This window comes from Arctopsyche grandis, chromosome 6 (genome assembly GCF_051622035.1).
Source record: "Arctopsyche grandis isolate Sample6627 chromosome 6, ASM5162203v2, whole genome shotgun sequence".
NCBI classification, from domain to species: Eukaryota; Metazoa; Arthropoda; class Insecta; order Trichoptera; family Hydropsychidae; genus Arctopsyche; species Arctopsyche grandis.
In genome coordinates, this window is record NC_135360.1 from 8,527,315 (window position 1) to 8,550,356 (window position 23,042).

The 23,042-nt window shown below is 35.4% G+C and overlaps 2 protein-coding genes across 9 annotated transcripts; both read right to left on the reverse strand.

Annotated features, from left to right (window-relative positions):
* Positions 1 to 5,047: 5,047 nt before the first annotated feature.
* Positions 5,048 to 22,834, reverse strand: LOC143913087 (protein lingerer-like). 8 transcript variants are annotated; one of them, XM_077432674.1, is made up of 22 exons: positions 22,128 to 22,834; positions 19,609 to 19,749; positions 19,335 to 19,520; positions 17,194 to 17,410; positions 16,876 to 17,106; positions 16,573 to 16,784; positions 16,205 to 16,472; positions 15,940 to 16,031; positions 15,681 to 15,854; positions 15,349 to 15,507; positions 15,041 to 15,176; positions 14,779 to 14,948; positions 13,741 to 13,857; positions 12,983 to 13,093; positions 11,857 to 11,941; positions 11,610 to 11,782; positions 11,255 to 11,530; positions 10,963 to 11,170; positions 10,750 to 10,880; positions 9,797 to 9,952; positions 8,837 to 8,869; positions 5,048 to 8,303 (listed from the first exon to the last, which is right to left on the reverse strand). In XM_077432674.1, exons 2-22 carry the CDS (start codon positions 19,711 to 19,713, stop codon positions 8,202 to 8,204), a joined length of 3,342 nt encoding a protein of 1,113 aa, XP_077288800.1. In that variant the 5' UTR covers positions 19,714 to 19,749; positions 22,128 to 22,834; the 3' UTR covers positions 5,048 to 8,201. The 8 variants fall into 8 exon arrangements, with proteins under 8 accessions (XP_077288800.1, XP_077288805.1, XP_077288802.1 ...); XM_077432676.1 differs by having other exon boundaries at positions 6,662 to 8,303; positions 10,756 to 10,880; XM_077432679.1 differs by lacking the exon at positions 12,983 to 13,093.
* On the reverse strand, positions 21,373 to 22,358 carry LOC143913111 (uncharacterized). Its single transcript, XM_077432716.1, has 2 exons — positions 21,656 to 22,358; positions 21,373 to 21,562 (listed from the first exon to the last, which is right to left on the reverse strand). The coding sequence occupies exons 1-2, from the start codon at positions 21,944 to 21,946 to the stop codon at positions 21,542 to 21,544; spliced, it is 312 nt and encodes a 103-aa protein (XP_077288842.1). The 5' UTR covers positions 21,947 to 22,358; the 3' UTR covers positions 21,373 to 21,541.
* Positions 22,835 to 23,042: the final 208 nt, after the last annotated feature.

The window sequence follows — 23,042 nt, forward strand, 5'->3', positions numbered from 1 at the left end:
AATTAGTTTATTAGATACGCCCAGCTGGAGTCGAGTAATTGTTATATTTATATACTTTGCTGACAAGATCTGGGTGGTTATTAGATCCATACCGACTCTCTTCTGTTAGACTTTGCCTTTTATCTAATTTAATTGTTGTGACGGATTCAATAATATGGGCACGCACCCCCCCCCCCCCCCCTTCTATTTCTCACAAATCCGAATTTGTTGATTTTTTTTAAATATACCTACATTGTACATATGTATGTATAATGTGATGAAATATTTATATACAAATTTGGCCATAGGTGTCCCTTTGGGGCAACCGGTAACTATGTGTGATAAAAATGAAATATATATAAAACATAAATAAATAATATTTTCTTATTCGTGTAATAACTATTTTATTTAAATATATACATGTATGTTTTCCTCGTCGATTCTATAATATGTAAAAATATTTATATGATTTTTCAACAAAAGAAAATGTACACGTATACAAAATTGAATTGTGTATGTGGTGGAACCAGGTTAGGTTAAAATTTACGCCGTTGACATGGAGGAGAATTTGTGTAAGCCATTTAAGCCGTTTTTCCCGATTTTCATTACCCTGGGAAATGCCTGACAAAAGTAAGCCTCCGTCCCAAGGGGAAAACTCGAACGAAAGCCTTTTGATTTTCCATCACAACGAGATTAGTTCGGCTCGACATAATTTCCTTTTCGTTCGCAATTTTTTTACACCCACCATTATACAGAGTGATTTTCCAAAATGTGAACCACTTCCAAATTTAAATCAATGAAAATTGTATCCCACATAAAAATGGATTGCTGATGGATATCTTATCACGGTCGTCGTTTTTATTGTTTTATACGGTAATGTTTGGTACATATGTACATATATTTATTTGTACGTGTGTTGTATTATTTATCATTTTATCCAGGTATTCCATTATTAAACTCCATTTTTAAAATACATTTTCACGTGAATAATGGTCTCGCACTGTATGGAGAGGGGTGAAAATTTTTCATCAGTCGTTCTGCGAACGAATATGGACGTTTTTTATTCATTCAAATGGATACAGAAGCTCTGAAAGGGTCAGATCGTGCTCGTTGCGATAATGGAATATAATCGAATTGAATTCCCCATAAAAGCTTCATGGAACTCCGCATCACTTCACACTCTTGCGGTATATTTTCCATCTCTTTCGCACGAATATTGAATAAAAATCTGCTATAAAGCCTTCAGCAGTGCTTAATGGAATATAATGAAAGTTATTTTTATATTTTACTCGAGGTAAATCTTTCAAAATTTAATAAAATTTCCCTTTTATAATATGATACATTAAATAATAATTTATGTATATGTTACAATTGAAGTGTATCTTCCAGTTGTAGTATATTTTGACTAGTTGGAATATATTCCGTCTAACCCACGTGAGTTGATTCATATGGCGAATTACATTCCAACTGATCAAAATATATTACAACTGAAAATACAGTTCAACTATAAGACCGGGTACCAGTAAAGGTGAAGAGGTTAGGTTTTCGTGAAAACATCACACGACTAGTAAATTGAGTTGGAATGTCACATTTTTGTTACATTTGTATTACTCATTACCTTTATTCGTAATACCTAGCAAATATGAACAAACTATTGAATTCTAAAACATTCGTAAAAACATCAGAGTTGTCAAAACTCGACTGTTATATTACAACTGATGCACATTGTTGAAAGTGTATTTGCGCTTGTAGAGATATAATTTACTAATTGCATTGTATATTTTTGATGAATTTTATAAACAGTTTACTAAATCTTAATACCAACTAATCTATAAATTATTTATTAAATGAACCGAATGCCAACGTATAGATATATACATACATATGTTTAAGCAATGATTGGTCATTTTTAAGTCATAGTGCCATTATGGGCAAGTAGGGTTCAGATTTATGTTATTTATATATATGTAACATTTACTGTAATCTCTTCTTATACCATTTTACATGCTTATTATAGTTAAATCGCCTGAGAAAATAAACATTTACATATTTAACTAATGAGATATTGTAGGAGAAACATCACAGTTGTTGACCATTCGTATTAAAATTATTTAGTCATACCAACTGATGTTTCTATCGGTCAGTAATGAACAGGAGCACCACCGAGAGCACAAAAAGTAATGCCACAGGGTTCTTATTTTTACACGCTTATTAGTAAAGAGCGGACCCAGAGCGCGCTGTTCATTGTTCACATATTGTAAATGCATTGTCAAAGGTTTGCCGAACCTTTTTTACAAAGCATTTACAATAATGGAACAATAGATGGGGCGCTTCCGGTCCTACCTCTACTTATTAGTTTCACTTTGACCGTATCCTTGTTTCCGATATATAATTTTCGCGAAAAGTTCATTTTTCCTCATAATAATCTAAAGAATATGATTTTTTATCCGAAATGATGTTATTAAAATGTTAAGCCATACGAATATACAATTGGGTGGGTTGGTATGTCTGTTGGCCAAAATTATAATTAATTAAAATTTAAATTAAAACACGTGATCTGTTATCGAAATGGCGGCCGCACAATTTTCATCGTATCTGTCAAACCGCAGCGTTTTGTTTTGGTGCAAATCCGCCGTCTGCGGTGCGGCCGCCCCCTGGGGACCCGCCCTGATCCGGGGGCGCAGCCCCACCCTCTCATTTTATACGTTTTTATCCGGCTGTGGCGGACACCAGCCCGACAAAAACCAATAACAATACTCGCTCATTTTTGCCAGGCGCCTCCATTGTGCGACAGATTTTCAATTTAGCCGCCACAATGGAGGCGTTTATCGATCTAAGGCGCATGCGATTTTCAACCCTATCGCCAGGCGACCGAACGCTTGATATTGTGTACAGCGATGATTGTGCGAGGGTTGTGGCAATAATATACCGAATGGACACTGTGCTGAAGTGCGCATTTTGCTTGCGCTGGTTTCTGAAGCGTTTCGCTATGAATTTAATATCTGAAATGGATCGAATGGTGCTTTATATCTGTAGGTACACATGTATGCATGTAAAATGAACAACAAAGCTATTCATGCTTTGCAAATAGAATAGGTAAATTCTTAAAGTTTCAACATTAACATATGAAATCTTATCTATGTACATGTTCATATAGGTGACACGACAACTCGTTCACAGATTTCCGTAAACTGAGGATGCGCTCCAGGCATTACGTATACGGCCATCTCTTTCTCACCCCGTCTGTTCACCAAGATCTCGTTTACTATGCCATTATGTATGCAGCCATCTCTTTCACAGACCGTCTGTGAAAGAGATGGCTGCATACGTAATGGCATAGTAAACGAGATCTCGGTGAACAGACGGGGTGAGAAAGAGATGGCCGTATACGTAATGCCTGGAGCGCATCCTCGGTTTACGGAAAATCTGTGAACGAGTTGTCAGGTAACCGTTCATATATCAGTGGCGTTGCTAGGGTGGTGTGACCTAAAAATATTTTTTATTAATTATTAATATTTGTTAATTGTTATGACTTAAGAGATAGAAGCGCCAACAGAGAAGGTTGTTTCTGGATTGCGTCTCCGTCTTACTGAATCAGTTTAACCCTCTTACCTTTAGGTACATACACTGATTTCTCAGGAATTCGAACAAAAGCCAATTATGGCTCATATTTGATGCTCCATCATATAACTGCACCAAACGGTTTTCGCGGTAGCTGTATAAATACAGAAAGCTGTATCTATACAGCCCTCGAGGACCACCATACAAGTAATATGTCGAATTAACGTTTTTCACTTTGTACAATTTGGTGACCGTACTCCCCTCACGGGCCTGGCGAAGCTACTGTATATATTACTAAGCTAAAATGTGAACCAGGCTTTAGTTTCCGCTTGGAGAAATGTTTCAGTTCAGTTTAATGGTGCTTCTTGAAGGGTGTATTAGATGAAATTGCGCACTAATATGTAGTATTTTAATATCTGAATCAGAGAAATATAATAATAGAAGTGGCTTTAGGCGTTATATTGTTGCCAAGTGACGATTGTCCACAGACATTCCTAAATAATTTTAGCATCAGTCGTATTTGATACATGGTGGTCGACGTATGTCCAATAAAAACTTCTCTGGGCAAGTGCATCGTTAAAAATTGCACGATGCATTCAAAAACACAATAAACATGGGATACATTTTTATAAGTAAATTGATCATAAATATGAAAGCGTCATGGCGACAGCTAGCATTCGGTAATAGCATGCGCATACGCTTACAATATTGCGTAGATATTATGGAAACGGTATGCGTGTTATTGAAACAAGAAATGTATTCGAAAGGGCGCTTCTATTATTGTAGCATTTTTCTAATCTGAATAGTTTCATGAATTACAAGCGGCACAATTCAAACTACATATGTACGTCATTTTTTTCATCAATAATTGGATCTGTTAGAACAGAAAGAATATAACGAAGATATGTAGATGTTAATATTTGTGATTTTTCATAATTTGATATACTAATTATTTACAATGTGTTGATAGAATGAAGTCCACAAATATATTTACACAATAGCTGTTGCTTCCCAGACTTTAAAAAAGCCTTTTGATAAATTTTCAGTTGACACTGTTTTAGTAAATAAGCAGTTAGCAAAATCCCAGACCTCTTCTCTCCATAATTGGCATACGTAGTAAAAATTTAACTTTAATGTCGTATTGATTACTTTTTAAAAAAACAATTTTGATTATTCTGCTTATTGTTGAAATTCAAACTCCAAATGATCTTTGATAACTTTATTATTGTGTGAATTAAATTAATAAAAACAAATACGGATTTGTTTTGTATATTATTCACACTGAAAACAAAACAAAAAAATTAATACCAGGACGTCAAATTTCTTTTGTTTTTACAAACCTCTTTTATTGTTTGTTATTCTTGTTTTAAATTGAAGATATAAAAATATCATACATTAATCGCTTTAATTAATTCAATCAAAGATAGATGATTTGTTAAAGGCAGCTTAGCTGAAAATATCCAATATTCATATAGGATTGAAACGATAATGAAATGAAAGATAAGATCCATTGCGAAATTATATATCAGAAGTTTATTAGTTTAATTTATACTATATAAATTGTTATAATTGTAGTTACAAAACCAAAACTAAATACAAAATACATATTGGTACAGTAACCACACTAATAAACGGTTCAGAGGTTTCTCCTTAATTTTTTTTATTAATTTTAATTATAGCACTACAATAAATTTAACTTGACAATCTCTGACATGCCTCCTTACATATATAAAACAAAGGAGTACCAATTATTTTTATTTTATACATTTATGAAAGGTACAGAAAATTACTCTTAGGTTAAATTCTAGCAGTAAATTAAGTATTTTTTTAATAATTAAATAATGGGATTTATTTAATTAATCGTTATTTTTTGTTTTGCAACACCTCTAGATACTGTTCACACGCACCACACTTTTGCTACACTCATCGGAAACGTAAATAACATCCCTTACTTACGAATCAGTCAATGTGTCCAAGATTTATGTATTGTAGTCAGTTAGTTCCCTTTTCCAATGTTATCAATGGATGAAACCTACTTTTTTTTCATTTATTGAGTACACATTTACATTAAAAAAAACACATACATAAAGATTAGATATTTTTTCAAATTTTACATACTATTGCATCTGCCCAAAATAATTTTCAATAATAGAGGCAATGAGCAAATTTTCATAAGTACAAAGTGAAAGAGCGATTAATAAAATATATTAATATTTATAAGCAACTTGCATTTTACTTAAAAAGACTTTTCAAGAAAATATTATTTAATACAACCATATTTTTAGTATTGTCTGAAGATTTTTCGCCAAAATATATTAAATTTAACCGAAAACATTCCATCGAATACTTTATCGCTTAAGGCAAATACAACTATGAATATTAATTGACACTACCGAAACGCACAATAGAGCTCACAAAACATGATCTATAAAAAAAAAGAAACTATAATTTGACGATGCATATTAAAATTTGCCAATAAATTCATTTAAATTTAATTGACGACCGACAGTCGGTATAATAAAGCGTTTGAAAACATTCACGGAAGGATTAAGTATATTTAAATTGATTATTTTTAAAATTTCATTCCAAAATACATGTAAAAAATACATTAAAAAATGAACTAAAAACAACTTTTTTATGTGTATTATAAATGTTTACTTTTCGCATGTACATAGTTAAATTTCATTAAAAAATATAACTGCGTATGTAACGAAAGTAGGAATGTGATTATGATGTGCAAAACCAACTGTACTATTTATTTGTACAACACTAGAACATTTATGATTTTCATTCTGATAGTGACTAAACTTTAAAGCCAAGATCTTCAAAATAAATCTAAGCAAACATCTAAGCGTATCATAAGAATGGTAATTTGAGCTATAATTTGAGATACCTTCTGTTGAAAATGTTCACTTAGCATTAATTTATTACAAACTCTTGACCCATCGTACATTACTTTAAGTAAAATATAGTTAGATTTTCCAAATTGATACACAATTCATTAATAAAATATATAGAATGAGTACAGTACGATTCGACAAACGATTGCAAAAAAAAAAAAAAAAACATATTTTTCGAAACACAAAAAAGTATATAAGGTGATTGATGGAAAGAAAAAGATAATTCAATTATACGTTTTATTTCAATTTGAACCATTTACTTAAAGATCATCATCAGATCATACATACTAAAAATATTAAATTGAGAGAATACAAATGATACACTCACTGGCACAACCTAAATTTTACATAATTAATTTTAAGTCTGGTAGAACAACAGTCCGTGAATGAAAACTAGCGATACAATTCTTTCTTTATATAATCGGTCGAGATGACGGCTTTCAACCTCAAACGGTACACAAAAGTTATATCAAGTGATCATTAAATTATTGTATATAACTGAAAATACATAGATCCTAAAAAGACTGAACAGTATTGAAAGTAAAAAGGAATAAATTTTACAAGCAGGACGAAGGGCGGGGAAAGATCTGAAAACGAAAACTTTTGTTCTGGTACATTTGTACAAAAATCTATATATTTACTAAATATATGCACGAAATGTATTTATAGATATAACTACAGAAAATATAACAAAAATGTACAAGTAACTATTTTATAGGAATTTCAAAGTAAAAAAAAATAAACAAATCAGTATAAAAAGAAAAAAAAACAGAAAATCTAAAAAATATCGAATCGATTTATAACTATACAGACTAATACTGATTTATATTATATAATCATTTATTGTTACAATTTTATTAACAAATTAATGTAAAAAAAAAAACCACCCTCTCATTTGTACGCAGTTTGAAAATGTCATACAAAAGTTTATCCAAAACACATTTTTAAAAGCAAAACAATAAGGAGATTTGACAAAATGAAAAAAAAAAACATTTAAGTATTTCACAATAAGCGTTAACTTTTATTTCAACTAATCTGATATAGAAAAATATATGTGATGAATGTTAAATGCAAATCATTTATAAATAGTCTAGTAGATCTATAATACGTACAATATATATAGTAACACATATATTTTGCAAGGGAGATCAACACATGACATTTTAGATATACATAGATATATATCATTTAAATACATATATATATTCATCGTATATAAAATTATATTTCACTTTCATTCTAAATAAACTTTATATAAACATTAAGGCAAAAAAAAAGTAAAAAGTTGGCAATTAGGACGACCACAAATGTGACTCAATATCGAAAAAGTGGAAACGTTTGGTCCATGCGATGAAAAAACGTTTTTACATAATGCAATGATTGACGCCAAGTGGATTAAAAAAAAATATATAATAATTAATCACAGATTCCAAAACTCCACCGCTGACCGCTTAACTTTTAATCACAAAATTGTCATTTACTTTTTTTTCATATATGCATAAAAATAACTCATCATCACTAAATAGATAAGGGGATAAATGGGGGGGGGGAAGGTGGGTACATTTTTTGTTTTTTAAACCATTTTCTTTCCATAGTGAAGCACCATCAAATCTTGAAACAGCCGACGCAGACGACATTAGATATGGACGTGTGTATGTATGTTTGTCGTGTGTGGTGGTACGGTGTGTGTGAATAGTAATATTTTGGTGCAGCTGTGTGTATGTTTGTTGTCTTGAAATGCTCTTAGTGGGGGGGTCTCTCCTAGTTGGGGGCCCAGTAGGATGCCGAGTAGCCCTGCTTTGCGCCTCCGCCCTGCTTGCTCTGGCTAGACGCGCCGCCCCTGGCATTGTTTGTGCCGTTATCCTGAAATCAATACGATCGCACATGAGCCGACAACATTCGCACAAATCTCAACGGAAACAAACAGTCCAGAATAGAAAAATGAAAACAAATAGAATAGCCCATATAGAAAAACAAAAATAATGAACGCTCAAATGCGAAGAAAGAAGTTGGAGTATACTCGTTACGAAACAACACATGCTATTATGTTACATTGAAATTTATATAGAATTTGAATTGTATTAAAAAAAAAATCTGATAAATTCATGCACTTCATTCTAACTATCATATGTATGTATTACTGAAAGTCAGATATAAAATAAATTCACATTATACACAATATATAATATCAATTATTATAAAATAATCCCAAATTTTGCCTCACATTTTATAATATACATATGTACTACCTGTTAAAACTGTTTCCATAGTAATAATATTATATACGAACACCAAAACGAAAACTTTACTAATGGACAGTGTATGTAGGTGGGGTGAATTATAATTATAATAATAATAAAATAAAAATGAAAAACACAAGTGAAGTTCACACTTACCCTTCTATGGTTATTGTTCACTCGTCCATCCATCTACAAAATACAATACAATACGGTTTAAGATAAAATCATGCAATGTGTAGAAAAATTTGATTTTAAAGAAAAATTAATAAAAGAAACATAATAAATTCCTAAAAGCATGCACACACGCAGCTACGCACTTGAACAGCCGACTGTCTACATAAGTGATTCTGTGCGTGAGTGTGCATTGAAATTAAAAAAAAAAATCGTTTTAGTTTAATAATACACGAGAAATTAATTGACATTCAATCATATGTATTTAAATATAAATGTAACCAGTTATATTTGTATCACTCTAAAAACGTTTCCATATATGTAGTCAACACGTATATGATTTACGGGGCACAAAAATGTCAATTGTCACACATGTGTGTGCATTGTCTGGATTCAATGCATAAAAAAAAAAAAAAGAAAAAACACTACAAAGCTTCAAAATAATGTGAAAGCAAATGATGGGATAATTAAATGTGATTCGTGCTATTTATAAAAACTTTAGTCAATTTAAATTACATACATACATGCTTGCTTTACTATAAATTCAAAATTTAAATCTGGAAAATGATTCAAGCATACCGTACGATGAACGATAACCATAAGTTAAAATAAAAACGAGCACTACACACTACAAAAAGGAAAAAAAAAAAAAAACTACAAACCTTAAAAATAATAAGAGTATGGAAGGAAGTAAAGACATAACAACTATGAATAGGAATAATATCTAAAAATAACAAAACTACCGTCGACGACGAATACAACGTTGGCCAGCTTCAATCCAACAGTTCCGACTACGAAACTGTCATACTCGAAGATGGAAATACGAAGCCGATGAAAATACAAAATACTATCACCATCTACGTGTGTATACATATGTATTTATCCGAAGGCAGAAATAATAAAGAGCGTCACGGCGGATCAATGTAGAGTGCGAATGTTGCAAACCTGATGTTGCTGCGGCGGCGGCGGCATAGCTCCATGCGGTATGTACAATTGAGGACCGGGATATCCACCGGCACCGACGCCTGCGACACCACCTGCTGCTGCGTTGAGTCCAAACGGAGGAGGAGGAGTGGCGCTGTGATACGCTTTCTCATAGCTCTGTAAACAGAATCACACAATTTTATTATTCGAACCGAGGCGAAAAACGAACAAGAAACATGACTGATTTTTAACTGAATTTTGAGTATAGCTGAAGCGGTACTTAAGGGCGAAAAGAGATACTAGATTTTAGATACTTTTAAACTAGCGAAAAAAACACATTCCCAAAAACACTCCCTGGAATATTTTATCCTTGCTTGACAGTGATCGATAACGGTGAATCCCATATTTGAAGGAATGTAGGAGATAAATTAGGTATGTCAAATACTAACTTGACTTAACCTGATCTAACCGAGCGTCACATTTACGACGGCTATTTTCGCCCCCCAATTCGGTTAAATGCCAAAGGGTTAAACCATCAAATGCCAAAGGGTTTATTTCAGATAAAAATACGCTGGTATGATATCTATGAATAGAAGTTTGAAACTAAACTCTTTCAAGTAATATATTTTTTTTGTATACAGTTTGAATGATTTAAAATCACAATGTGTTGACGGCCTTTAAATGAAAATTTATAAAAAAAAAAAATCATTTTCTAATAATTTTAAAAGATTGATAACTCTCTATGAGCAATTTTTTTACAGGCACTCCTCCAGATGGTCATAATTTTTTCGAAAGATATTTAAATTCTCTTCATACCAAATAAATAACAACAATTAAGCTCCTCCACTTAGCGACAATCATATGAACAGAAGTCAATCATTAAATAAATAGTGTCAGTGTTCTTTCTGTTCAAATTTAGAATCCAGCTAAACTATCCGAATTATCCTTATATCAATAATAGTAATAAAACTTACATTGACCTTGCTCAACGACACATGCCCCTTGCCTCCATACATCGTATTATTGAGATCATTTGCAGCAGTGTTCGAATTACTAACACCTTGTTTCACTCCGCTCGATTGCTGGCTAGATGTATAGCCTCCGCCTGACCACAAACAAAATTAAACATTAGACGACTGGCACCATACACCGTATGAGAATTCCGACACTCGTTTGCGCATTCTAACCTGACTTGTAGTCTTGGTGCGAGTTCAACTGCTGTGCAGGTTGCTGCTGTTGGACAGTTTCGTACACCTGAGGTGGAGGAGCCGCAGCCTGTGCTGGAGTACCATACGTGGCCACGCCTCCCGCTCCTCCCACATACGTACCAGCTCCACCGACTACGCCTTTTCCTCCGCCGTAACTAGACGAACCTGTGCTTCCCGCAGTCGCAATCTTAAAATAAAATCACACACCATCGTTTAAACACCGACAAATAGTTAAGCAAAGTTTTTTTTTTTGTTAATTCGAAACACTCACTGGATACAGTGGCTGCGTGCTGTACGGTTGAAACGAGCCCGGCAGCATGTTACTGCTGTAATAATACGCGTATGGTGCCATTCCGGCCTGCGGTGGCTGCGCCGCTCCTGCGCCAGCTCCTCCAGCTGCTACTGCTTGAGGTGACGGGGCTTCGGCTCGACCAAATCGAGCCTCGGCACCCGAACCCAACGATGCAAACGAGGCGAGTGGCGTGTCACGTGTACCAGCACCTGCACCGCCACCACCTCCGCCGTAACTGACATCATAATAGCCAGGCTACAAAACATCAACGCACAATCAACAACAATAATCCACATAAAAATATTCTTCAGCATCGATTCTGATGTATGCATACATTGACTAGATGATGCGGTAGCCTTTGCTGCATCAGTTGCAATTCCTCGTACGTGTACGCTGGTTGGAAGAAGGGCTGGCCAATCATATACTGGCCCATTACGGTGTTTACGTGGCCCGCTCCCGCTGATCCGCTGTTCATCACCGAAGTGGATGAAGACACACTCGACTTTCCTGGAATATTACAATGTATGCATTAGTAATGTTTCGTCGTCCAAATATGATCTCATCATAATCGACATGTTTACCTGAAGTCGTCGATATTTTAGACGACGATTGCGTTGATTGCGAATTTGCTAAGCTATTATTAGCCGACGTCACAGCGTTATCGTACTGCAAATATCAAAACAAAAACATTGGTTATAGAAATGCATGCAGAATCTAAATTTATTCTCGCTACGGAACGCACATATACACCAAATTTTGTTTATATTCCTCATGTATATTTAAAAATAAATAAAAAGAAACAGAACGATAATAAATCACCACCAGTTTACTTCTTCTTTCGTCATGGTTTATAAGTATTGTGAACATAGCGAACACTTTTATCCAGGATTATATCGCTTTATTTACAAGGAATGAAAGTAGATTGCACTTGCGATCTACCAGTTTTGAGTTTTTTTAAAAAACAAGTTGATAACACTGTTCGACAAATGACGACTTTTAAAATGTTTCAGAGACGAGATATGACTTTTCTTATAGATCAATGCCCAGTGAACACGAATCTGGTAATAAAAAGTGTTGATTGGCTCGAGATTCGGAGATATATGTGTTTTTTAAATCGCGCGATTTTTCTATATCTTGGTGTTCGGTCGATGAACGGTGTTTTTTAAATCGCGCGATTTAAAAAACACACATATCTCCGAATCTCGAGCCAATCAACACTTTTTATTACCAGATTCGTGTTCACTGGGCATAGATCTATAAGAAAAGTCATATCTCGTCTCTGAAACATTTTCCGTGTCGAACAGTGTAATTAGTACTGAATTTAGTCGCAAATTAGTACATTTAATTGATCAGTGAATCGAAAGTGTGCTGTATTTCTATATTATATTAGGGTGTTATAAATTCCATAAAACCATATATTATTGTATATGTAAGTATAGGAAATATTAAATAACAAAACACACTTAAAATATAAATAAAATGGATCTCTATAGCGTTCTATTCCCAATTTTCTTAAAAGATAACATTAAAAATGTTGAACATTTTAAGTAATACAAATATAAATCAATTGAAAAAAATATAAACAGACTTAAAACAGTTACAAATAAATAAAATACGAATTGTTCTACCTAAGAAAAGAAATTAACCAAAAAATAATACAACAAAAAAAGAAGGAATAACTATAGTTCTTATGAATTTTTACTATACCTGAGAATCTTTCACATTAGATGTGATTTTATTATTAGTCTGATAACTGTTATATGGAACACTAGACGCAGTGTAGAGGCTGTTTCCATAAACAGATACTGATGAAGAATTCTACAATGTTACATTAAAAAAACTTTAGCAATCCATCTATTATTCGTCACTTAAAAATATCTATTTACATACACAAGCAAATTTCTCGACATACGCGTAACATTTCCGTATAACTTATTTCTCTACGAACAGATATTAATTACTCAACAATTATGAGATTAATGTAGTTAGGGCAATGTTATAGGTCAAGTAAAAAAAAATTGTTAGCAATATTATTATTAAATAGCCATAGGAAATGCAGTGAGTAACATTATTAGCGAATTAAAACAAGTTGTAAAAAAAAAACTTTAAATCAAGCAATGCCAGCTAGCACAAATCGAAATGATTTTGCACAGAGATGAAAAGCAGGAAAATTAGTAAATTGGATGTGTATTTTTTGTTCTGTAGTGAAAGCAAACTGAAGTATCAGTTGAACGACACCTTCGGCAGACAACATCCAACATATTTTACACAAAGTCAGGCATCGACAGTATGCCAATATATATAAGGAATAAAAACCAAGAGAAAATTTGGATCCAAATCAAACAAAGCATTGAAATTTTTGAGATATCGAATCTTTAATTAAAACGCAGTATCATGATGCGAAAAATTAAATCCGAACATTTGCAATCCGATATTACTATTAATATAAAGTAAAGAATCATTACCTGATAAGTATTAAGCGGTTGAGTATGTTGATACTGATTTAACGTATTTGTGGGAGCATAAGCATTCGCCGAGGCTATACTTGAGGCAGCCGTAAACGAAGTACCACTAGAATTAACCTGAGAAACAAAAACAAATAAAATCAATCAAATAATACTCAACAACCTTAAAAAATTCAGATGTAACCAACCCATCACTTTATCTATGTATTTGAGGGATATAAGAAGTATAAAAAACAAAATTCGATAGTGAAACACGTTTACACATACCGAACCATGAGAGAAATTTTGATACAAATTTGAGCGCAAATGTAGGGAAACTTACACATGACAAAAGTTCTACTTTTGTTGGATTTTGTATAAATATTTTTTTTATTACTTCACATTACTATAAATATTATAAACAAAATATCAAGAAGATAAAAATAATTTAAAAGGTCAAAATAAAATAATGAAATATTGGTTTTAAAAAAATACTCAGTTAGTACATACAGAATACAAATATAAATTTTCAACTTGTTAGGTGCAATGGTGTGGAAAAAATCGTGTGGTCACAACATTTTTACTTTTCTAAGAGGAAAAAATCCCACATAATAAATCCAGTTAATTAAATTTAATGATTTTTTTTTCTTTTTATCAATGATTATACTTTAATTTTCTCGTGAAGAGCACACTTGTTTAAGGGGTCGAAAAGAATTGTGCAAAAAAATCGAATAAGAGTAAACTGCCACTTCCGGTTGAAGTGGCAGTTTACTCTTGATAATTGAACCCAAAAACTTGAAAAAAATTTACATTGCATCGATTCGCATTTCAGAAACCAATACAAGTTTCAGTTCAATAGGACTAACGATATTCAAAAAATCCCCAAAATACACAGACACATAAATTTGATCTAGATCATGAAAACGTGATCAGCGATCGATCCAGAGTTTGAATCAGCCAAAATCACATGTTCGAATTTTCACATGATCATACAACTTCATCTATTGTTACTACGTACATAAACAAAGTAAAAAAAGTCAATGATAATAGAAGTCATACTTGTGAGTACGGATTAGCCGGATAGCCATGATGCGTTGGATGGTACGTCTGCTTAGTGGGTTGAGAAACACCATATGGTGTCGCCTGTCCCGGATATGTTGAGTACGTCGACTGCTGACTGGATAAATCTGATACGCCAGAAGATTTTCCAGTCAATTGACTTTCCAATCCTGATTAAAAATAAAAAAAACTCATGTAGTAAATATCAAGTGTATGTGGACTTGTAATAAAAATCGGACTCGAGCGTTATATAAATTCGAACCGGCAACTGTTGTAAGTTGTTGAACATGCTGCGTCGAAACATTCGGGGTAGCGCGAGAAGCACCACTTCCATACTGAGCTCCGGCTCCGGCCGTGCTATGTTCTGATACGGCTGCAGATAGACTATCCGAAGTGAGCTGAAATGATATGTTTGCATTAAAAATAAAATCAACGACAACTATACAGTACAAGTTAGCATGATGCAAAAAATAATAATAATATGAAGAATTTAATTATAAAAGCAAAAAATTAAATCGGTTAAATGTTATTACAATTGAAATTGAGAGGATCGAAAGACTATGTTTATACCATTTGATTAGATCTGGGCGTGTTGTTCGAGTAAGCAGACACGTCGTTGGTGAGTGAAGACGACGTGTTTGATGACTGGTGCGAATCTAACGACACGTTTTGTTGTACGGAAACGCTACCGTTTCCGCTATCTGAAAGACTGTGATCCAGTGCACTAGGCTAAAAACAATACACGGTTCACTGTTACCACTCAAAAACAAAAAAAAAACCAATCAATCGTATTTACATTTGCAGAGTTAATCGGAAAGTTTTGTTACGATTAAAGAGATATGAAAACGAAAAATATGCGGCAAAACTAAAGAAAAAAGGAAAATGATGAGAGTGAAACTCACAACAGTGTTATATTTGTCGGCGTTTGACACCGAGTTCGACACCGTACTAGACACGTTATCTGTGAGGAAAGGTATTGTCTCTGAAGCGAGGTCCAAAGCACCAAACTGCACGTCGAGTATGCCTATTGACGAACTTCCCAAATCACCGGGCATCTCAACAGCACTCGAAGGTATCTAGAATATAAATTTATATGAAATATAATAATTTAATAAAAGAAGCATTTTAATAATCAAAAATTCACGAGTCGCCAAATTTTACCTTGGATGGTGGTGGAACTCTTGCTCTCTGTACAGGTTTCCGTTGATTGGTCAACTCAGACGCACCGTATACACCGTAGTTAGAATTGTACACTGCAAATAAACATTCACTTTAAATATTTACAAGACTAGAAAGAATATAAAAAAAATAAATAATAATTAAAAAAATTAAAAAAGCCAAATTGAAAAAAATCAAGGAGAAAATAAAAAAAAAGCACTCGTATTCCTAAGCGTAAATCAGTATTTTCTATTTGCAAATATTATACCTTGAGGGTTGAGCATTACTCTCTCTTGCTTCAAAGCTTCCGACTTTTGAGTTAATTGTGACAAATATTGAGACTGGGCAGCCGACAGAGTGCCGGTCACGTTAATCGCGACCGGACTCTGAGCCTTCGGCAAATGATGACTCGAATTTGTGTAAGCGTATATGGCAGGATCCTGAGGTATCGACGGAGGCAAGGATGGAGACGAACTAGCCGATGTTTCCGTCCCGAGTACAGCATTACTACTTTGTTTCGAATAGTCGGTCGTATCCTAGCAAAATGATAATAATATTGCGATGTTGCAATGAAACGAAATCGTATATGTTCGTACGTTCAATGAAAACATGTAGGTGACTATTATTTTATTTTACCTGTTGCAAGCTATTTAACGAAGAATTGTGAATGGTGGACTGATCGGAAACCGAGTTAATCTGCGTCGAAGAAAGTTCAGAAACGTTGGATACAGGGGCGACATCCGCACTCGTAGCAGACGAAGGCGTGAAAACCTTAGTGTCCGCCAACGAACCTGACCATTCTTCGTTGTCCCAGTCTTCGGGAGATGGAAAAGCGTCACCCCATCCATCTAATCATCAACAAATAGACGTTTGTGAGCAGATTGGACAGATACCGTTTTGCACGCAAGTCATGATTTAACAGAATCGATTTTTAATTACCCATTTGTGCGTCTTGCTGGCCGGTGTTGGGCGTGATGTCCCAACATTGATCGCCCTGTTGGGGATGACGTGGGGCCCTCGGTGGACGAGACCCTCTACCGCCTCGACTCGATCCTCTGCCGCCCCCTCGTCCTCCGCCACGTCCCATAGGTCCTCGACGAGGACCACCCCCGCGACCGACCATTTCGCCGTCTTCGCCTGTAACGTGTGATTCTCCGCCTCTTCCGCGATCTTAAAAAAAGAAGAGAAAACAAAAAATCAAAAGCTTGCATTATTTTAAAAAACAATTCCAACATCAATTCAATTACGAGTGCTTACATGGTCTGCCTGAAGAACGGCCTCTGGATGGCGGTCGGTGTTCCCGAGGAGCAGATTGGGTGCCTGTGCCGGGACCTCCGCTCTGTGTTGTGGTTCCGCTTTTGTCTCCAGGTGAATTCCAGTCTTCGACATCTCGATCGATACCGGCCACAATTGGCACCGCATTTCCAGTATTACTGCTCTTCTTTTTCTTCTTTTCATTTGTTTGCCATTGACCCTATTGAAAAAATAAGATGCATTTAAGATCAATTTCATAAGTTACTAACCTTATCAGTACACCTACATACAACAACCAAACTATAACTATAAGTAAATACCTAGTCTTGCCATAAGTTCTGTTAAAAAGGTTTGTGATCGTTATGCTCGTAAATATTAAATACCAAAACATAAATTTTTTCCACTTTTTGTTAAGGGTAAATATCTGGATTAGATTTATATTCATAATCAGTTAATCCTTTGGAGCGATTATGAAAACTGCATGGAAGAGTGCAGGTTAAATTTTCAACACGCTGAAAAGCGTGTTGAAAATTTAACCTGAAAATTGAAAGCTTAAGCTTTCGAGAATGATCGTGTATTGAACTATCAAAAGATTTACCATATCCAACTCATTATTCAAAACTGAAAGCAATGGCCAGCTAAGAACAGTTCGGCCGTCGAATCTAATTCATGTAGTCCAAGAGCGAATTTGAAGAAATCTCCTCCGAAAACGGAAAATCATGGCACAAAATTGGGATTGAACACTGAGATCAAGGTCTAGGATAGTTAAAATTGACCATAGGCTTAGTGCTTATAAAAGACGCACAAGTCGTCTGTTTACGACATCTGCAACGATAATTACTCATAAAATCAAAAGAGCATATTAGTCGACACGGTACTGGATACTACAAAATTTTTTTCAAGACAGAAGTTAAATACAATTAAAAAAAAATGATCGGGCATATGCAAGGAAGTTTCTCAGGTATTCGACCAAGAGCAGCGGGCATAGACCTCTCTTTGGTGCGGGGTGCCCTACGAAGGGATGAAAAAACTACATTTTTGCGAAAAAGGATTAAATTTTCGGTTTTAGTTTATTAAAATGTTTTGGAACGCGTGATGAAGCACCTCAACACAAGCCTATCTAATAATGAGCGTTGTATATTTCAACAGAATTAGGCACAAGCTAAAAAAAATGTTGCTGACGACTAACATTCGGGCGTTTATATCAGTATAGCAGAATGACCTTTTGGGAGACCCAACCTTAATAACCTGGATTATAAATTGTATTCAGATCTGGAGAATATAGCATGCTCTAAACGTCATAACTTTTTGGAGTCGTTTAAGATGTTTTTGAACAAAGCAGTTGACGAATTTCCAATGGGGATTTATACAAAATAGGGGGTGGACCATAGATATATAATACACATAGATCCGCCCTCACGCTTTATACTGGTCTCCTTTTTGGCGCATGCAAAATACATGGCGCATGCACAGTTTATCTCAGTAGGTAGGTAGGTACCGCTGCGTCGTAGGGAAAAAAAAACTTTTTTCCCCGCTAGTTAAACCCCCCCGCACCCCTCAGTTAGTGAAGACAAGATCTCCGACCAAAATCACACGTCAGGGCCTATCTAGTGTATTATACATCAATGGGGTGGACATTTCGAAAAATTTTAAGTCTTATATTATGTATATGTTTATGTTGTAAATAAAATTTGTTTTATGTCAATATGTCTTTTAGTATTTTTTCTGTTATAAAATATATTTGTAACAGAACTTATGGCCGGACTAGTTATATCTTTCAAGAACTTAAAATCGAACAAATTAAATCAAACGAGTATTGTGAACTACTGCAGGTATATTGCCAAAAGAGATAAGACATTATAGAGATAACAATCATTACTGGTAGTGTTAACACATTAGAAGCGAATTGATTTCTTATGCGACAAACTAAATGGATCCAATTCTGGAGAGAAAAATCCAAACATACGAATATCAAATTTGTGTGCAAGTCTCAGAATAAAAAGATAGGTTTTTCACTGAAAGGTCAAAACGATTGGATATGCATAAATTAAGGAGTGTCTTTTAAGAAATTTCTTATCAAATTTTTAATGAACCAAAAGACAAATAGATAAATTTTCTATAGCAAAACAGTATCAGAAACAAACCTGGATTTGGTCTTTGCCCTCTAAGAGCATTTCACACGCTTTATTTAAGTCATTATCACAGTCATGAAGGGCGGAACAAACTTCTTCCTCTGAGCGACATGTCATTTCTATCAGGACGCTGACGTAGTGTTGCATTCTCCCGCTCTCTTCCCCACCACCAGCGTCCGCAGCTGCACGTCCAGCACGCTACAAGAGAAAAAAAATATGAAATCAAGTTAATTTACAGATTAAAAATTACCTCCAAACAAAGGATTAAGGTAATACAAATACAAACCTGTGATTTTTCTGTGCTTTTATGAACATGGTTGTGCTTTGCCTGTGTCTGGTGACCACCACTCTTGGTGCCTCCCTTATTCGTAGTCTTCGCGCCTAAGCTCATCCTTACTATATTTACAGCAACTATTTACAGTGTGTGCTGAAAAAGAAATAAATTCAATATAAGAAACAAATATAACATAAGAGATTTCCTCTCTCTCTCTCACTAATCAAAGTTTTATCCCATTAATTATTGTTACAATTTTTTTTACCACACAAAATTCCATTCGATATATTATTATATACAAACTTGTCGCGAACGGACAAAGACAAAATTGAATATTATATCAAAGTTGTTAATTGGGTAAACATTGATAAGCGGAATACACGTATGGTGACGAATGACCCATCGTTATTAAAAAAAAAAAAAAAGTAAATAAGAAATACGATTGCTATCCTCACTGTATTCTGCAATGCAAATATCGAATATCAAAATTGACTCATCATTTATATCGAACGAATTTTGCAAGCAACATTTGTGTGTGTGTGTGTGTGTGTGTGAATATGCGTTATCAACCATGGAAGAAAAATAAAATGCCGTTGGACGAAAAACATTTGCATTCGCAAAAGGTCTTGGAAGTGCAACAATTCTTCGAAATGTTTAGTCGTAAAAATTTGTTGACCCAACGTACACGTGCGCAACTTACAATGCAATTAAATTCATAAGAGTTGACCTGTTGTAAAATTTGTATAAATAATTTCTAATCGTATTATCAGGAGATGCATCTCTCTCAAGTAGCTATTCTGTTAGTCTAATGAACTGGAATTCAATCAGTTTAAATTGTAAAAAAATTCTCATTAATACAAATTATTGCAGAATGTGAAACTTACTTCTAACCAAACAAACAACAATACTATGAATTAATTTTTCAAATAAAATAAAAACAAAGGAATATTTCATTTTTCTATACGAAAATAAATGAATGCAGGAGGGTGCATTTTGCACTAAGAAAATGAAAACTAACAAAATCTAAAAATAGTAAGCAACCATATGTTTGGTTTTCATCTATCGAAAAAAGACATTCATGAAGTTGTACTATGACGAAAAATATTTCATTTCAATATTTGTTGAATTTTTTTGTATTTTAGCATAGTGGTTCCAAAGCAGCATGGCTCTTACAGCAGTTAGTTTGACTTCCATACATTTATATACGGTAGAGTGTGTGTGTGTGTGTGTGTGTGTGTGTGACCTATATTTAACATTTTCATTCATCTGGTAAATGTGGGTTATCAGATGATAGTGGAAACACTGCTTAAGTTTTTTTTTATCAAGTAAGAATGAAAAGCGAAACATAACTAATTTGCAGTAAAGCCACAAATAAAAATCATGAGCTTTTGCAAATTAAAAATTTCACTAGATCTATGAAAACCAAAATACCAGATTATAGAACGAATTCTCATTTATTTATTGGAAGAAAAAAAACAAACATAATGCGTTATAACATTCATCCCCGATTCATTGTTTCGAATTCTTCATTTTACAGTATGGATATTAATGATATTTTTAAAGGCGTAAAAAAATGGATATAAGAGGCACCTTTAGAATTTTTTAGGAATCAAATGCAAGGTGACCTAAATTTTCGTTTTTAAAAGCTTCGATTTTTTTTTATGCCAACCATATCTCATAGTTGGATCAATACAGAAATTTATTATGATAGTTCGTCTCAATGAGACGTATGTGACTTTGCATACATATATTTAAGTATATGGATTATTTTCTCACAGTCGATACACATGTGACATGTTTTTCGACACACACTTCAAATACGGTATTTTTGTAACGAGTCATTTTTAAGAACATCAGTCATTTATGGTTTTTTTTTATTTTGTTCAAAGTCGCATTCCAAATTCAAAAGTAAGGTTATGTTTCACGAGGAAAAACATGTTTTTATTCATCGGCGAGATTTCGTGCGCTGAAAAAAATATGGCGTCTTTTTGAAAGAAAACGAAACAAAAGAAAATAAATAAAACATTCGAAGGTCGCGTAATTGAGGTTTTTGGGGTACGTCTGAATCGCGATAAAGTTGAGAGACGCAGTTGGCAGCCCTGCGGTGCATCACAATGCAAATACGCACGAGTCGAGTCGAGTCGAGTCGCGGCGCACGAGGCGGGGGCGCGGGGGGCGTCGACCCCGACAGGCGCGCCCCGCACTCGCACTCGCACTCGCACACGCGTACTCCAAATGCCAAATGCCAAACGCCACACGTATGCGCGCACACACTCGCGCGCAACTCAAGCCGCGTCGAGAACCGCGTATGAACCGCGTGCGAGTCGAAGGGCACGAACTGCCCCGCCATTGTCGGCTTGACAGATGCGCCGCTGCGGAGGGGGAGGGGGAGGGTGGGGCGGGCGGGCGGGGTACAGGGCGAGGCGAGTGCGAAAGCGAAGTGCGAGACAAGGGCGGCGCCAGTGTCGCCGAGTTAACCTTTGCAGGGCGGCGGGGCGGGGCGGGGCGGGGTGGGGAGGGGCGGCACGGACCTGTGGTCGCTCCGTAGAGCCGGTGACGTCCGCCTGGCGAGCGGAAGCGATCGGCGATCGGCTAGCGGCTAGCGGCTAGCAGCGAGCAGCGAGCGGCGAGCAGCGAAGGCGAGGATGAGGTGAAGGTGAAGGTGAGGGCAGCCCGGCCGCAGCACGCCGCCGACGACGGCCGCCCAGCTCGCACACACACACCGAACGCCGAGCACCGCACTTCACACACCACACCAGACTAAACACCCGTGCCTGCGGCCATGAGCGAGCGGACGCGGACGCCTACCCCCACTTTTCGCCCCTTTTGCGCGTCTTCGTCCCTCTCGTTTATCTATTTTCGATGACAATTCTAATAATGCGCGGCGTGGGCTCCCTCCGCTGTGGGCTCGTCGTTATGCGATATTTCAACTTAAACCGATTGCCAAATCGATTCATTGTCGAAATTTTTCACTTTCTCATCATCTCCGTAGGTGTGCTCGAGTTTTAGTCCGATTGTTGTAAATCACCGTTTTGTAAACCCGACGAGTGTTAAACCCTCCTTCTCGATGCTACTTTCCGATATTCTCATTGTTAAAAGGTACGTAAGTATATAGAAACGATTCTTGCATAGGAGAAACACGGTTCGGTGATTACTAGTCAAATGTGAATCGGTCACGGGACATCCGGTCGCTCTAGATCGGTCACACGTGATCACCCGTCACACTTAAACTGGTCACAAGTTTTCTCGTTGACCGATTTTAGGGTGTGACCAGTTTTCTCGTGACCAGTTTTAGTGTGACGGGTGATCACGTGTGACCGATCTAGAACGACCGGTTGTCCTGTGACTGATTTACATATGACTAGTGGTCCGTTTACCAGATACACGACGGTTTTCAACCCCAAAACTAAAACGATATACAACGCCAATCACTCGCGTTTATATTA

What these genes read in the sequence shown, in the direction of transcription:
- LOC143913087 (XM_077432674.1), bottom strand. Translation starts at nt 19,713, where the DNA reads ATGAGCTTAGGCGCGAAGACTACGAATAAGGGAGGCACCAAGAGTGGT. An exon ending in ACAACTTACAACAGTTGCCG is followed by an intron (nt 14,949 to 15,040) that starts GTTCGAATTTAT and finishes ATTTTTAATCAG; the next exon opens with GATTGGAAAGTCAATTGACT. An exon ending in CTAATGTGAAAGATTCTCAG is followed by an intron (nt 11,942 to 12,982) that starts GTATAGTAAAAA and finishes TGATATTTGCAG; the next exon opens with TACGATAACGCTGTGACGTC.
- LOC143913111 (XM_077432716.1), bottom strand. Translation starts at nt 21,946, where the DNA reads ATGGCGGGGCAGTTCGTGCCCTTCGACTCGCACGCGGTTCATACGCGG. An exon ending in AACTTTATCGCGATTCAGAC is followed by an intron (nt 21,563 to 21,655) that starts GTACCCCAAAAA and finishes TATTTTTTTCAG; the next exon opens with CGCACGAAATCTCGCCGATG.